General features: G+C 42.1%; 1 protein-coding gene across 2 annotated transcripts in view; it reads right to left on the bottom strand.

Annotated features, from left to right (window-relative positions):
* znf407 (zinc finger protein 407) overlaps window positions 1–16,329 on the bottom strand; it is a 167,195-nt gene that overhangs the window by 59,815 nt on the left and 91,051 nt on the right. For both annotated transcript variants that reach the window (XR_014876714.1, XM_085176530.1), the window contains exons 6-8: window positions 13,954–14,120; window positions 5,330–5,413; window positions 3,090–3,210 (exon numbers count right to left, since the gene is read on the bottom strand). Coding sequence is in view for 1 of the 2 variants with exons in the window: in XM_085176530.1 (XP_085032656.1) it covers window positions 3,090–3,210; window positions 5,330–5,413; window positions 13,954–14,120 (372 nt within the window). In the remaining variant the exon portion in view is untranslated. The remainder of the gene's footprint in view (window positions 1–3,089; window positions 3,211–5,329; window positions 5,414–13,953; window positions 14,121–16,329) is intronic.

Here is a 16,329-nt window from a genome sequence, read left to right as displayed (position 1 = left end):
AAGCGGGAGCATAAATAGATAAAATTTGAAGCGGAGCTAAAAGGTTCTAAAGAGAGCGCGGGTGGATTCCTAGGGGGGCCATGCTATCTCTCAGATATGGTAATGGCGTAATTGTCATATTAAAACAACACAACGTGCGTTTAGGAGTCAGCAGGTGTCACAGTTAGTGAAAGCCCACACCAGCCCTCCTACTATACACTGTATTAATTAGTCCAACGCTGTTTCAACTTCCTCCCCCACCCATGCACTCACCATGGGAATCAGCCATACTGATGCTCATCGGATACATCACCCCTTCTCTGCCACTTTCTGCTTCTCCCCTCTCTCCCCCCTTTATTTAAGCCATTTCCATATTCCTCCTCCCAAAGACTGTATGGTAATGGGAGAGGTGTAATTGAGAGGCGCTTCGTTAGAGGAGATTTAAATGCGCTTCTTTGTGTGCGTTAAGAGTTGTGGGGGGTGCAGGGTCTGTATTTGGATCACTGGTGCTATTTGGATTCTTATTCTGCCAGGGAGGCCCAGTTATCATCATTAATGCCTCTCCCTCCTCCTTCGTCTCTCACTTCACTTTTACAAGGTCACAAACCTTCCTGCCACTGACAGCGAGCGTGTCGTCCTCAAAGCCGCCGTCGCCTTGAATTGGAAACACTGCTTTAACAGGTAGATTGAAACATGAATGGTGCGGCATTCAATAAACAAAACCAGCCCCACAGTCACGCCGACGTGCAGGATTCAGAGGCTACATATCAATTAGACCGTTTTAGATGCCACTGTGACTTTAATGAGAAAAAAAAGAGAGTGGGGAAAAAAATCCTCCTCTTTGTGAGCGATAAAAACGATTTCTTAAAAATTAAAGTAAAGAAGTTTCGCAGCTTGCATAAACAGCTGCAGAGTAGTCAAATAGATATCATTAATTGACAGCCCAGGACTCCCGGTGCAATATCATTAGAATATTTTTACCACTATTTCCCATCTATAATTATCCCCCCTCTATTATCTATCTCTGTCTGAATGGTAGATGAGTGGCATTTGATAGATCATTTACTCCCTGCTCATTTACATGCATTTGAGAAGCAGCCTTGATGGGGATAATACTGCATTAAGTGAGAAACATAGCTGCCATTTAACATGCTACATCTATAAAACAGATACATTTTCTTTGGGCAAGAACTGTCAGTCACCTAGCTGCTTCATTAATGCTTCAATACTCAATATTGCTCTATGGCTGCATCCTATATATTTCATAAGCCCGGCTTGTATTACAAGGTCAAACAGGCTAACTCATCTACCAGCTCCTTATCACGGTCAGGCCACGAGAGACGTCACGGTTTTAAACATGCATTCAGACAATAAAAGCCGAGCAAAGACGGGACCCCTCACGGCTGTCTAGGGCCCCACACATTCAATTCCTCATCCTCACATTAGCGAGCCCAGCAGGGCTTTTCCACAACGTCCCTACACCTCCTCCCACCTTTCTTCCTCCCTTCGGGACCTCTCTAAACCCTCGGAGGCCACCAAAATGTTAATTGGGCTTCTAATTTACTGTTTCATTTGCTGCTATCTGTAACAATCATCATGTATCAGTGAAGGATCACAGGTCTGTATACAGTATCTTTCCCACTGTGAGGTTCAATCAGTGGAGCGGTTTTATATGAGTTTAAAATTTAAACAAAAGTAAAATGTAGGATGAGGATCTTATAAAATCTGATCCTTATGTGACTCTTTTGCACGTACACCCACTGACCTGATGAGAGGGACCTCTGTATTTTTATAGTGCTGTGTGTCTTTAGTGTGCAGAATTTTAAGCAACAAAACTTAAAAGAATGCTCCTAACATTAAAATGAAAGACAGTGAAATCTGATAACTTTCACACGCATTTTGCTTAAAAATAAATGTTTCACCTCGTGATGATACTTAGAGCCAGGAGAAGAACGGGGTACATCACACTTAATGCTAGAAACTACCTAACAACAACAACGAAAAGGTCAATCTGAGTGTTGCACTCTGACAAAATATTGGGAAAAAAATCTGTAGTAGTAAAACACAGAGTTGAGCCAACCAATCAGGAAGACAATACAGTCACTGGTTATGTTAACAAATTAGATTAAATACAGGGCATAACCAAATATAAGCAGGATTTATCGTCTCGGAAATGAAACTTAATTAAACTTAAATTAAACAATAAAAGACCTATGCTAGTCGCTTCCTACACGATACCCAAAAGAGACGTTCTGTGATAACTTTGGACACCGGGAGATAAAATCCTTTGATAATTGCTGAAGAATAGCCTGACTGCAGCTATTACTTCTCAGCATTTCATTTTTTTTCCCCCAAGTTGAACTGAATACAAAAGACAGATGAAATGAGTCAAGTGCTTCACTACGGCGGAGCAGGTGTAGCAAGCAGCTGAAATGACTTTGTCACAGAGGGGAAAAAACGAATGAAGAGTACATCTAAAACCAATGATGGGTTTGAGATCATTCCCTTTCACACTCTTCTGCCACATCCTGACGAGGAAGCGCGGGGTGAGAGAAAGACAGAAGGGGGGAGGAGAGGAGAGAGAGACAGAGAAAGATCGAGAGAGATGGAGATGTGCAACGCCAGCCAAAACTTTTTCAATTTCACCGACAATTTCCTGTGTAATTACTGATGCGGTATGATGGTGTTTTAATGACAGGGACCTGCCAGTGACAGTGACATTGTGTGTGTGTGTGTGAGGGAGAGTAAGAGAGTGTGTGTGTGTGTTGGGGAAATCTGGCTGGGCCTGTTGATGATGGCAGAGTGATGAGATGGAGCCGTGCTGTGGAGATTAGACCTGTCTGCCCTCAACGTCTCCCACCCACCCGCCACACGCACACAGATATACACACACACACTCAAAGCCACTAGCATTAACACCCCACCCTCCCCACCAACCCACCAAACTACCCCACAATGCCACCTGCTATCTCACCAACACACACACCACACTCTTACAAACCCGCCCCCCCACATCCCCATCCTATCCCCACCTATCAACCCTCTGATCATCAGTGCCACGGTGGCAGCCATCAGCGCCACCAACCGTGCGGAGGTCAATGAGGCGGTACCTGTAGTCGCACCAGGGGCAGCGGTACGGTTTCTCCCCGGTGTGAACACGTTTGTGCCGTGATAGGTGGGACTGCGTGGTGGAGGCGAAGTTGCAGAGCTTACATTTGAAGGGCCTCTCTCCTGTGGGCGGAGGGATTGAAAAGATAAGAGACACAGACAAGACAGCAGTGATGAGACCGCAGTGACCCACTAATGTGAGCTAAAACAAACATGCATACATTGAGAGATAGCAGGTAGCAGGATTTATCTGACAATGGGTGCAGGTCCCTGTGGTGCTGCAAAAAAACTTTAATTAATAACTAAATATAAAATGAGGCATGTGTGTGTTAAACTCGACTATACAAAGACTGAACAAAAGGTTTTGTCAACTGTTGTATGAAAGCTGTAATTTTAAATCAGTTAAACATATGAGGGAAAAGCTCTGGCAGGGTTTGTGTCTGCTGAAGAAAGGCCATTTAAGGATGTAAGTGGAGAAAGTTTTCTTATATTTTTAAGTAAAAGTTGAATAACAATAAAGGCTGGGATTCAAAGAAAAGTATAAACGCATACAATATAATATAAGGTTAATGGTAAAACTATGTATAATCAAATACAGAAGAAGTTGAAATGTAAAGTAAGAGTTAAACACATATTTTAGAGCTGAAATGTGTGTTCTGTAAGAAGTGGAAGTATCAGTTGGTTGTAGTGCTGCGTTTTCAACCAAATCAGTTTATCTCTCAGCAGGACTGGAAACTTATGTATGGATTTCAAAAAAATACGATGAGTGAGATTTTGATGGTAATCCAGATAAGGCTTTTTACTGTTTGTACTGTAATTTCCGTAACTGAAGCACGGCCATTAATCTAACAGAAATAGCATATGGGCTGCACAGCCAAAGACCTGTAAAGAAAACACACACAGTGGGTATCTATGTGGTACAAGGATGAGGGTGGCCTGGTCTGATGAGACATTTATACAACAGAGACACCTGAATGGTTATTGTTCACCTAGGGAAGAGGTTGAACCCGCATGAACTGTGCTAAGAAGGCAAGTTGACGGAGAAAGTGGGACGAAACGTTGGGTCCCCTCATTTAAGTGGACGTCACTTTGTTCCACTTATCTAAACAATGCAAACATACAGCCCTCCTATTAGCAGGATACCAAACTGCAGACAAAATATGTCCTATCCATGAATACCTCACTTCACAACTACAAGAGTAAAAGGATCTGCTGCTAACATCTTGGTACCTGATACCCTCAGAGGACTTGTTCAGTCCATGCTATGATTGGTCATATCTGTTCTGGCAGCACCAGTGGGACCTACACAAGACAGGTATCTTTAATGATGTGGGTTATCATGTTAGTCTGGAGTGTAAGAATAAAAAACAAACAAAACAGGTTTTTGTTTTTTTACTTGTAATTAATTTTATTTGTGGCACTTGTGTATTTTTGTTTTTAACGTGACATTTAAAGGAACTTTGTTATGTCCGCTGTTTCTTTAGTACTGCTTCAGTGACATTTATATATTGAGCATAAGATCAGCCATTCAATTTCCAATTGGAAAAAAACACAAAACACCTGAACAAAGCTGCTTGAGGAGACTTCAAACACAGAAATATTCATATTAGCACTGGTCGTTAAAAATCTGCACCTGTCAAACTGAGGACAGTCCCTTCATGTGAACCCGTATCGTCACAGATTTGGACATGTGGCTAAATCAGTGGAATTGACACGTGTCAACGTGGCAGAGGAGGACAGAAATTGGCGGTTTTAGGGGGAAAAAATGGCAGCAAAACTGAGGAGCAAACAAAATGAATAATGAAAACCTAAATGAATATTTATAACAGGATTCTTGATCCTTGGACGCCTGCCAGACAACGGCTAAGAACAGTATTTGTTTCACTATCTCAATTTCCCCCCCCAAAAAAACACTCGTTATTGACAGCCTATCTGAAAAATGCAATTTCCCTAAGCGACAGAATGACATGGTGAAATGATAACTGAAATTAAAAATCTCAGATTCAGTCAGCCACACTGGTACACATGCCTATCACTGACAGCAGCGTGTCACACTGATGCGCCTGTGTGTGAGTGTATGTGTGCGACCGAGGGAGGGCAAACGGTTGCCTAAACTACACGGCTGCTCGGATCTCGGTGTCAAACACCTTCTGACATGGTGAAGGCATGAACACGTGGGAATCAGTTTGTGCGACAAGACAAGTTTCCAACATGAGTTCAGGGTGTGTGAGTTGGTGCTTACCTGTGTGTTGGCGTCTGTGTTTGGTGAGGGCATGTCTGGTGCCTCCCGCAAAACCACACAGGTCACATAAATAAGACTTTTCTCCTGCAGAGATAGAGAGTGAGAGAGAAACATAGTGCTTTAGGGATATCAGCGGTTGTGAAAAACAGAGTGGATGAGAAACCAGAATTCTACACGGGGAAAAATATTTTGCTTAATTTGCTTTTGTTTTTGCAGAAATGCTCTCATTCAAACGCAAATCATATTCAAGAGATTAAAAAATGGTTTAAAGATTAATTTCAGTCAATTAAAAATTTGAAGCTGAAGCAATTAAAGAGGTGCAGAACAAAGCCAAGGTTTACCATACCACCTTAAGTGAACATAACATGTACACAGCAAAAAAGCACTTAAAAGCTCATCTAAATCTGTAAAAGCAGGCATCTGCTGGTAGCTATGGACCTGAGAGTACACCTGAAACACCCTATAGTATTCTATGTGTTTTTAAAGGGGGGATAATTAAAGATGTCTTTGAAAAATGACATAAAGCAACAAAAACTGCTTATTTTTAATTTCTGAAAATGCAGAAGGACATCAAACCTTTACGATCTGTATTTAATATGTGTATTTAGTCTGTTCTGTATCATTCTTTAAGTGGATGCCCTTTTTTTTTTTTACTTATTTTGATATGCTAGGAATGTGAAGTCACTTAGAATGAAAAAAACAACTGTGGTTTTACAGCTGGTTTCATTCGAGCATGTTAATCTATACTGTTGATGAAACTGATCCAGGTTTCAGGTGTTTTCCTTCTGTCTGCCTCAAATCAAGATCAGCATAATTAATCTGTCCTTTAATTATACTTTTAATCGCTTTTAATTTTAATACTGAATTAACACGACTCAAAAAACGATCTAGCTAAACAGTAAATTTGCAGTCTCAATTATCACAGGGTGGTACTAAGTGAAGGGTTGTTGAATTTGATTTATGAAATCCCCTGAGTGGAAAAGTTTGATGCGGGAAAGAATGAGCAATCCCACTCTCGGTGGAAATGGTAGCCGAGGAGCCACTGAGCAAAATCTGAGAGCTCAAGTTAAGACAAAGAGGAGAGAAAATGGTTCGACAGGGAAAATGTGTGAAGTGGGAGAAAGGCAGAAGGCGAGAAAAGAAGAGACAGACTGAACAGATGAGCAGAGGGTCTAGTTGGCTAACAGATGAGCCAAGCAGAAGTCACAGATCACTAGTGTATATCCATCAGAGCTCTCATAGCTAACTAATTCCTCCAATCAGATGGATCCGTGTAAATATGTCAAATGGGGGACGGGAAATTGCCAGTGTGGTTTATTGACTGTGATAAAATCTGAAAAGCACCGCTGAACATAATTACATACTTGTCAGAGCCATAAAAATTAGCTTTATTATCAATGGGATGGTTTTGTACAACTTCATTTGGGGGCGATGCCTTCCAGATGGGGAGCACAGAGAGCTTTTTTACACTCCTCTTCTCTTCTCTGCATCTGGCTCTGTCATTAACAGCATGATGGTCTTTTCTCTCTCACACTCCCTCTGTCTACCTCTCTCTCTCTTTCTCTGTGACTGCCATTGCACACAGCCAGTCACACACTCCTGCACACACACACACGGCAGAAACATTTGTGATAAGATGCACTCGGGGAAATGCATGCGTGCATTTAGAGAATGGACACAGATGTGTATGCAAATCCTCACACAAATCAAACTGCATGCGGTGTGATATATGTCCATGTTGTGTACCTGCACATGTATGAAAACACTGTGGGCGCCACGTCGTCCATTTTAGCACACACGGTACGTGCAGCTGAGCTCTCCATCACTTAAATATTCAGCTAAATGCTGATGTTGAACTCCAGCTCTCGCCACATACTGATAACACATTTGGGTGACTCTTCCAGCTGGGCCTCAGTAGTGCTCTGCTCCTCTCCTGCACAGATAGCAGCTTTCACTGAATCCGCAGAGACAAAGCAGCCTCAAGTTTCCTCTATTATACCCATTTAAAGCCACTCGACTGTGAGAAGAGTTTTAATGCAGTGCCACTTAGAGGAGAGAAAAACAGCCTTAAAAAAGGTGCATTTGTTCACCAATTCATACAGGTTCACTTTTCAGTCCCTGTGTGGATGGCCTTTAAAGGAGCAATGATTTCATATAAATGAATGTCCAGTCTGCTTTTTTTATGTAGCTACACAAAAAGAAAACTCTTTGTATCAGGTGTTCTAATAACCTGAAAAAAAAAACAAAAAGATTCCTTGAATTTACAAACGCATTATAGAACGATAAGATCTGCAGAGCAAGCTTGCAGGACAAGCTGAATCAAAGTATCGCAGTTCTCTATAACATGGATTCATCATGATTAAACACCGTACGCAACAAGACTACTTTGCTTTGGTATCTTTAGCATGAGTTTCAGAGTCAAAAAAGAAGGCATTAACCTTCACTTGGACTGTGCAGTGTGCTTTGATGCAAAAAAAAAAACCCAAAATCAACAATGATTCTGTATCAAGCACCACAAACAGGACCCACACAGAACTCTTGAAACATAACCACAGCTGTAATTGTGAAACAAGGTTTTTTCTTCCCCATCTAGCATCCTACTGATTGCAGAAAACCTGGGTTTTCAAGACCTTTGACTATAATGAATCAATAAATAAATAACACCTATATTCCACGTGTCTTTAAACTCTACATGAGTTACTAAGCATCTCGATCAGACCGTTTCTCCCCATCAGAATAACAGCGCGGGTCCCCTCCTCCGCCTTCTCCATCTCTCATTACACCCAACGCTACAAGACCCCACCACAGAAAAATCTATAGCCATCGATCCCTACGCCCAGCCGCGGTCGCCACAATTATTCTTGAGGAGGAAACGTTGGCGATAAATTACATGTGCGCTTTTCATCTGTTGTTCTCCGGGGTGGAGCACTCCCAAGACCAGGGTGGGGATGGTGAGGTGGGGTAGTTAAAAAAAAAAGGTGACACGTTGCTATCAACATTGTACATCTAACTGCTAAAAGCAACATAGACCTTTCAGCCACCTTGTAACCTTGAATTGACTGCAAGCATGCATGACTCGGGTTAACCTTTGCCTTTAATAGGTACACTAATGACTCGTATAACTTCAAAAAAAATTCACCTAAAAAACATATCTGTATCCTTTACCAATTTAAACTTTGGATCTAGCCTGAATTCATTTGAGACTGTGAACCCTGACCTCATACATCAGTCCTGAAGGCCAGATATACAAAGCTGCAAACAAATGCAATTCAAGTCACAGATCACGAACAGCTATGCAACTGAGTGTGCACAAAATCCACACACTAAAATGTCCTAAAAACACAGCTCCCGCTAATACATTTGCACTGAGAGCCCTTAAACTTTTTTTTTGGGCTATTTGAAAATAGCTATCACTTCGTCTCCTTTGTTCCCATGGTACACCTCAACTCTCCGCCCTTTACTGGAATTAAATACGCCTTATTGCGAGACAATAAAAGAACTTTGAAGTCAAAATATACAACCCTTCTTTGCACGTGTGTGCGGATACATATATATGTGTGCGCCTGTGTGCGTTTTAAATAACCCCGGAGGAGTCTGCATGCAGCTATAATTGCCTCCCTCATTAGTTATGTTTTAGCAGGAGCGGATGGGAGGGCAATTAATTTTACCGCTTAATTTTTGACACGGAATCCGCTGTTGTATTGATGTGCTCGCCATTTTGGGTCTCATTTTTCAGGGAAATTAATTGACAAAGTGTGAAGATTTATCAGCATATCGCCAGATTAAGCGACAAACTGAAGCAATGAGGAAATCAATTGTGGCCCTGTCGCTGCGTCCAGACCTCCTCTATGCACTCCACCACCACCACCACCACCACCACAATGCCCAAGAGCCTGGGAAAAACTGGGTGGGTCGGATTCAGTCCACTTATTTATTTTTTGAGCTGCTCATTCATCAGCCATTACAAATGACCCTGGCGGCTGTCGACCACTAGATCCCCCATCCACGCCCTCTACCCCCCTCCCTCGGACTGGTCTGTGAGCAGGGAATGATTAACATAAAAAACACACAAATCAGAGAACAACAGTGAATTCCATTAGAGGCAGGAGAAGGAGCGCAGAGATTTTAACTTTTTTTAAGCTGTCCTTTTAGGGAGCGGGGCTCGGCATGTCACAATCAGCAACTCTATCCATGGGATCCCACTAACTTGATTTTGGTCATCTAGACGTTGCGTTTTCAGTGGGAGAAACCTCACCTGACTGCAGGTTTCCCCAACCTTATAAACAATATATTTGAATAATGGCCAAAATTAACACCACTGACTAACAATGGTCCATGAGGTCAGTTTCAGGATCATTAATATGCAAATTTTCATGACCAATTATCAGTGGCCATGAGTAAAAAGTCTTTCCCTTTTCTCGTATCCATGGGATGACAATTATCTATCAAGCAAATGTTAACGGCTGATATCTTAGAGAAGAAAGCAGTCAGACAAATGATGTACAGGAGGGAAAGGAAGAATAAGAAGAACAAAAGGAAAAAAATATCGTAGGCGAGTTAAGTACTCATCAACTGACTCATTAGAACCATTGATGACTTTCATGCCAATCACAGTTACAAGTTTGCAAGTAGTTAAAGCAAACCCTCATTAATAAGTACTTATTTCTTGTAGTCAGTAGAATGTTTTCTCAAGGATATGAGGTTACTGAAGCTGTTGGGAAAACAGTAGGAAAGGTGAAGCTGGTGGTGCAGAGCTGGTGGGTGTGAATGTTTCTATTTTGAAGCATGTGTCTGAAAAACAAGTATTGTAAGATTTAGACTGACTCTGAGATGACCAATGAAGTTTATGTTGAAACTCCAGCCACTTCTCTCTGAGACAGACACAGTGGGCAAAGGCAGTAAACGCAGGCTGAGTGTGAGAAAAGGTTTTTCTGGGGTTAAAATTAAAATTAAAAACAAAACAAGATAAAGTAGCCTATGTGCAGTCAACAAAATTTAGTTTGCCACAAAGTTTAAATTTGTCATATTTAGTGTAAACTTTGCTGTAGGCTGAGAGAACTCATCCCCCCCTCTGTCCCTAATGCCTCCAGAATGCAGGGGTGTGTCTAAAGGTGGTCATTGGGTGTCCACCTCTGAAATTAAGCTTTAGTTACTAAATGTCGAGCAGATTTCAATTGTTAAAATGAAATATGCACCTACTAATAAACTATGCTATATTATTATAGTTTAAGCTATGCAAAGAAACAACTTTTTCCCCCATGTATCAAATGTTAAACTGAAAACTTGATCGGTCACAGATGCTCTGCTGTTCATCTTATGTCACTCTATTGTACCTTTATGTACCACTGAACATTATATTGGCATATGAAATGCTAACACTCATAAAAGAGGGCATTAAATATTTTGTAGCTTCTGAAAAAAGTGGTTAAAAATCACCACAAAGCAATATTAAAGTCCAAAATAAGTTAAATAAAAGCAGGCTTCTCATTTCAAACCAACAAACAACAAGTAACAACTGTTGCTAGCACATTTCAACAGTTGCAGCTAGCTAGCAAATAAAGAAGTATCATCACCTAATTTTGGTTTCTTGTATTATAAGTGTAATAAGGAAATATACAACACTAACTGTCTCACATCCAGTAAAAAATAGTAACTGTTTACACTGATTAGAGATAACTATCAACAGGTAGTCACTACTGCTGCTTTAATGAGTAATATCTAAACGAGGACTGCCGCAGAGTGACTTTTGGTGTGCTGAATTATTGGAAATCCATTTTCAAAAGAGTTCCCTGAAGTTCGGAGAGTGGTAATTCTCTGGTCCTGGTCAGTGTTTAAGAAGACATGCTATTGCTAATCCTAAACTTGTCCTGCTATGCAAAATTATATTTTTTCAGAGGAAGGTTTCAGCATTACTCAAGAATATACATGTTTTTGTCTTTGCATGCCGTTTGATTCCTCAGCCTACGCCCAACCTGCCCATAGTGTTCCAATTTGATGCTCTAACTGCTGTTTTGAGCAATTAGGAATCTTATTTTAAGTGTTATAAACCAATCAAACACACCTGACAAAAACCTAGTCAATCAGAACTTGTAACTGTGATGACGTTCTCGATGTAGGGATGCTTTGGTTTCTCTTTCCTCGCGTTGTGACGTTTAATTTTACACTTTTACAACTAATGAGCTACGTATCATTACACTCTGCTCCAGTGCAAACACAGCAGTTAGTCATCGTCCTGCGAGCCTCTACATAACCCAGATGCATGTACTCTAACTCGCACCCCCTCCATTACTGACTGCTCTGTTCCCTGGGCAGATTAGTTCAACTTTTAAATCTCCTACTTATTTTATTAGTATTGCATCTTAGCCCTGTGAAGGAGACGATTTATAACTTTTAAACAGATCACACATATGCAGATAATATTTCAGTGTGTCAGGTTGGCTGCTGGAATGTGATTGCAATGATTGTAAAGCTGTAGCTAGCCGCCCTAACCCAGCACCAATTATAACTGGCAAAGGAGTGTCGGAGGTCACAGCAGAGCAAATTGTGTTAGCTTCTTTTGGGGCGTCGCTAATCAAGTCAGGTCTTGCTGCTGACTAAAATGAGGTTGTTTCAGGTTCAATCTTAATTCTCCTACTTTTATATTTCTTTTTTGGTCACCCATGATCTTTCAAGTTCCTATATTCAATCACCCCCCCCCCCCGCCCCCCCAATCGCTTAACTCACTCTCAAGTCTGTGTTTCCCCCTGCCAAATTCACACAAACACACACCACAGCATACCATCCCACACCTCTTCAAATGACAGCTAAGTGACAGTGTGACGCCAGCCACTTGATGGGGAATGATGAGAGCTGGAAACAAATGAAAATAAAACATCTAATTATGTCAGAGGCGCCTTGACGTTACATCACTGTTAAAACACATTTAAAATAACATTCAGCATGCCTCGCACTGACACACATAGAAACCCGCGCACACAGCAGGCACCCGTGACGGATGGAGGGCTCTCCTGCAAGCACTCAGTCAGGCTGTCAGGCCACTGGCTGCTGCTGCTTCTGTCATTGACTTAAAAGGGCATCAAGGAGCCATGTGTGGGACATTACTGAGGCCGAGGGGAAACTGCTGGGCTGCGGCATAAAGACACTTTCAAAGAAACTGACTTGGGCTCCTATCGAGGGACTATTATTCAAGACAATATCCTCCCACTGCACCATCTGTCCATCCAAAGTTTTTAGCAAGTTAAAGAAGAAAACCACACAATTCAAAGCAGTCCTAAAGTGTTCTTTACTGTATGTACAGAAATGAAAGGGAAGGATGGAATCAGAGGGGAAATGCACAATTAAAGTAATCATTCATCTCAGTGCAAAGACTCACTGGCTGGTTTCATCGCTTCTAATCAAGCGATTCACTTTGTAGTGGAATAAGAGAGCGGCTAAATTACTGATTAATGATTGGTTATTGGTTAGTTATAAAAAGTAGTTTCCAGGTGAGGTTAGAAAAGATCTTCTGAATTGCCCGTTGAATCAGTGTTGTATCCAAAAGCTGTCGATAAATAACAGATTTTTAAAGAAATGGGAACCTTCTAATTCTTAATGCTTCTCTTTTTGGATCAAAGGTTGGATACCTATATGAAAGGACAGAGAATCATAAGTGGGTTTTTCCTGCTTTTTATTTTTCTGAGGCAGCGGCAGCTCAGGCAGTAAAGCAGGTTTTCCACTAATCGGAAGGTCAGGGTTTGATCCAATTATCGAAGAAAAAAAGCCTGTGGTGTAAAGAGCTTTCAGCGGTCAATAAGACAAGAAAAGTGCTACATAAATGCAGTCCATTTTGCATCACTGAAAAAAACCCATACACACAGGATTGGTGTAAAGCAAGGAAAAAAAACAAAAATACTCCCGACGATCAGATGGACTTGATGAACACACACTCATTGACCAGCTGGATTTGAGGAAGACACACTTGGCGACCAGATGGATTTTTGGGGAAATACACATGACAACCAGTTGGATTTGAGAACTACACACTACCTTAATTTCCACAACATTCAAGCATCCAAGTCTGGAGGATGGCACAAAACAAAACAAACACAAAAATTCAAACATCCCCGTGCTGTTTTGCTCGTCCCTTTGGCTATTAATTGGCCGATACAATATCATATAACAGTGACAGTCCTATCGGGTTCAGAAGGTGTGTTTAACCATCTAGCAAGTGTCTGCAAGAGTGCCAAGAACTAGTTCTCGACTTTCCCTGGATGTTGAAAATCAGTACAGATGGACAAGCTGAGGCTATTACCGGCCAAAAACTTGTGTATATTTATTCCAAACAAAGCTGTGAAGATTCATAATTAATGTGAGAATTTCACAGTTCACATAAACTTCATTTTGTTGAATAGCAGATAGCAGCTATAGAGGAATGAAAAAGTACATTTTGTCTGATCCAAGCAGAGCCTTTCTTGATAAATAACCCTTTGTCCCAGACTCATAAAAGCACTGATTGCCTGTATATACATATAAAAAAAAAAAGAAGCTAATCCCATGAATTTTGCACTTCAGAGTGTCAGTCAGTGTGTTTATGGAGGAGCAGCAGCAGTAATGGTTCACAGTGGAGCTTGCTAACTCTGTCTCACCCGTGTGCGTCCTGTAGTGGTCCTTCATGGCTGACAGGTTGAGGAAGGCGTAGTGGCAGGATGGCCAGGCACACTTATATGGTTTCTCTCCACTGTGCAGTTTCATGTGGTTGTTGAGGGCCCATTTTTCGCTGAAGGAGCGCTCGCACAACTCGCATTCAAACTTCCTGCAAGAGAATAAGATGGGGCAGGTAGGAACGAAGAGGAGGAGAAGGAGGGGGTGAGGGGGAGAAACAAAAATGGTTATTTACTGATCCCAAAGCTGACGCAAAACGCTAGAAAAATCCACCCTGTGAGAGAGGAAATGGAGGTTGCTGGGTAGTTGCACTCACAACCACGGACCAGAGGGCCATATGATTGTACGCTGTACATCTACGCCCACACTCGTGCACACACACACACACACTCAACGCACACAGAATGCAGCTGGCTGCTGGTGTGTCATGTCTGTATAAGCAGGCATTGATTTTTCTGTCCTGGCCTGCCACCTCCACCATTTATTCTCTGCTTTGCACCAGGGCCCAAAGGACTAGAGAAATTCTGTTACAGTCCACACACACATACACACACACACACACACCCTGCAGGGCCAGTGGGGAGAATAGAGTTCACCTGTCCAGCGTCCCTGACCACTTAGCCAGGGCTAAATGAACAGTTAGCAACATTTTACCTCCCGCTTCATTCTCTCGAGGCTCTTGTATTAGAGCTTCCCTCCACCCAAACTAATCGTCTTTTTTTGTTTTGCTTTGTTTTTAACTAACCGCTAACATCATCAACATCGGCGCTCTCACCTAGCTTTAGATTATCAGTATCAATCCAATGAATGTAAAGCACTATGTAGCGTTTGTTGAGGTATTTTGTTATAAAAGCCCTCGTTATGCGAATCAGGGCAAAACTGTGAATATGCATGTCATTCTGTCTTCGCTCTGGACATCTGTCTATTTTCGCACCCACGCCTACGACCAACAAAAGCTACATGTTCGCTCTCTGTCTTTTTAAAAATATGTATTTATTTATTTTAATTCAGTGTGTAGGATGTTTGCACCTATATTCATCTGCTGTGTTATTAAGCTTCACGAATAAAACACAAAGAAGGGGGAAAAAAACAATAGAAAAAGCGCGCGCTTGAATTAATCTTTACCCCCGCGCTATAATTTAGCTGCAGAATGACTAATGTGCGAGTCATAAACAAATGAAGTCGGGTTTTGGGGAGCATTCGTCTTGCAGCGAGGGCCATGTTATTTTAGGGAGGGCGGCTGTCTTTAAGTCCTGATTGTGTCGCTTAATCCCCGTGGTATCTGTTTCATAGCGAGCAGCATGACACTCACCTGAACAAATAATGACTCCGAGCAGCATGTAGCATGTGTCTGAATCAATAATTCAAACTCATACATCTTCCTTACTGGAAAGGGGGTTGTTGTTGGTGGTGGGGGGGGGGGGGGGGGGGGCAAAGGAGAAAGAAAAGGAGGCAGGGAAAAAGGAGAAAGGAGGGAATTAAAGCTGGGGTGGTGGAGGAGAGGAGAGGAGAGAAGGGAATGGTTCTTGGGGGGGGGGGGGGGGGGTCCTGGCTTCCGCATCAATCTATATGTTCCATAAAGATGAGTCAAAATGTGATATGGGTGTCAACCTGCACCGGTTCAGACTAACCTCACGTTACCAGACAGGATGGAGGAGACTTAAAATGGCACCTTCATCACCTGGCTGTAAGTGCAAGTGCATTTATAAATAGTTCCATTTTCCTCTTGTTCTCATCAACGGACTTGGCAGGCATTTTATTTGACCAACAGATGTATGTCTGCATCTGCATTTCCTTCCCTTTCCTTCCTCTCTGCGGTATTTATAGAACAGCTCGTCGCCTGTGCCACCACGGGAGAGGTAAATAAGATGAGTGAAGAGATGCTATCTTTTATTGTAAGCATTATGCACAACACTCCTGCTTTATGAGCTAAACGGGCCATTGTTTATCACAGGGCGTAATCGCAAAGTCAGGCAGGCAGGCAGGCCTTTACGTGGGAACGAGGCATGCTGGGATGGAGGTAAAAAGAGAGAAAAGGAAGAGGAGAGGAGAGAAGATGGAGGAGTCAGTGCTGGCAGAGTTGACTATCAGTGGGGGTTTTGTAAGGATGAGAGGAGGGTTTGCGTCTGTTTTTATGGGATCAGATGGAGCGCTTTGATCTTGTCCCCGCATGTCAGATCCCGTCACGATCCACCGTCTCGCCCATACATATGCATACTGCCTCTAAACAGCTAGGCACCATGCAAAAGAACCACGGTGAAGGGAAGAGAGATAGAGAGAAAGAGAAGCGGTTTGGTGAATGGATTTGTGTATGCATGCGTGTGAAAGAGCAGGGAAGGCGAATATGGGGAGAAAGAAGT

The sequence above is a fragment of the Neolamprologus multifasciatus genome, chromosome 11, assembly GCF_963576455.1.
Source record: "Neolamprologus multifasciatus chromosome 11, fNeoMul1.2, whole genome shotgun sequence".
Lineage (NCBI taxonomy): Eukaryota > Metazoa > Chordata > Actinopteri > Cichliformes > Cichlidae > Neolamprologus > Neolamprologus multifasciatus.
This window is presented reverse-complemented; position numbering and strand designations above follow the sequence as displayed.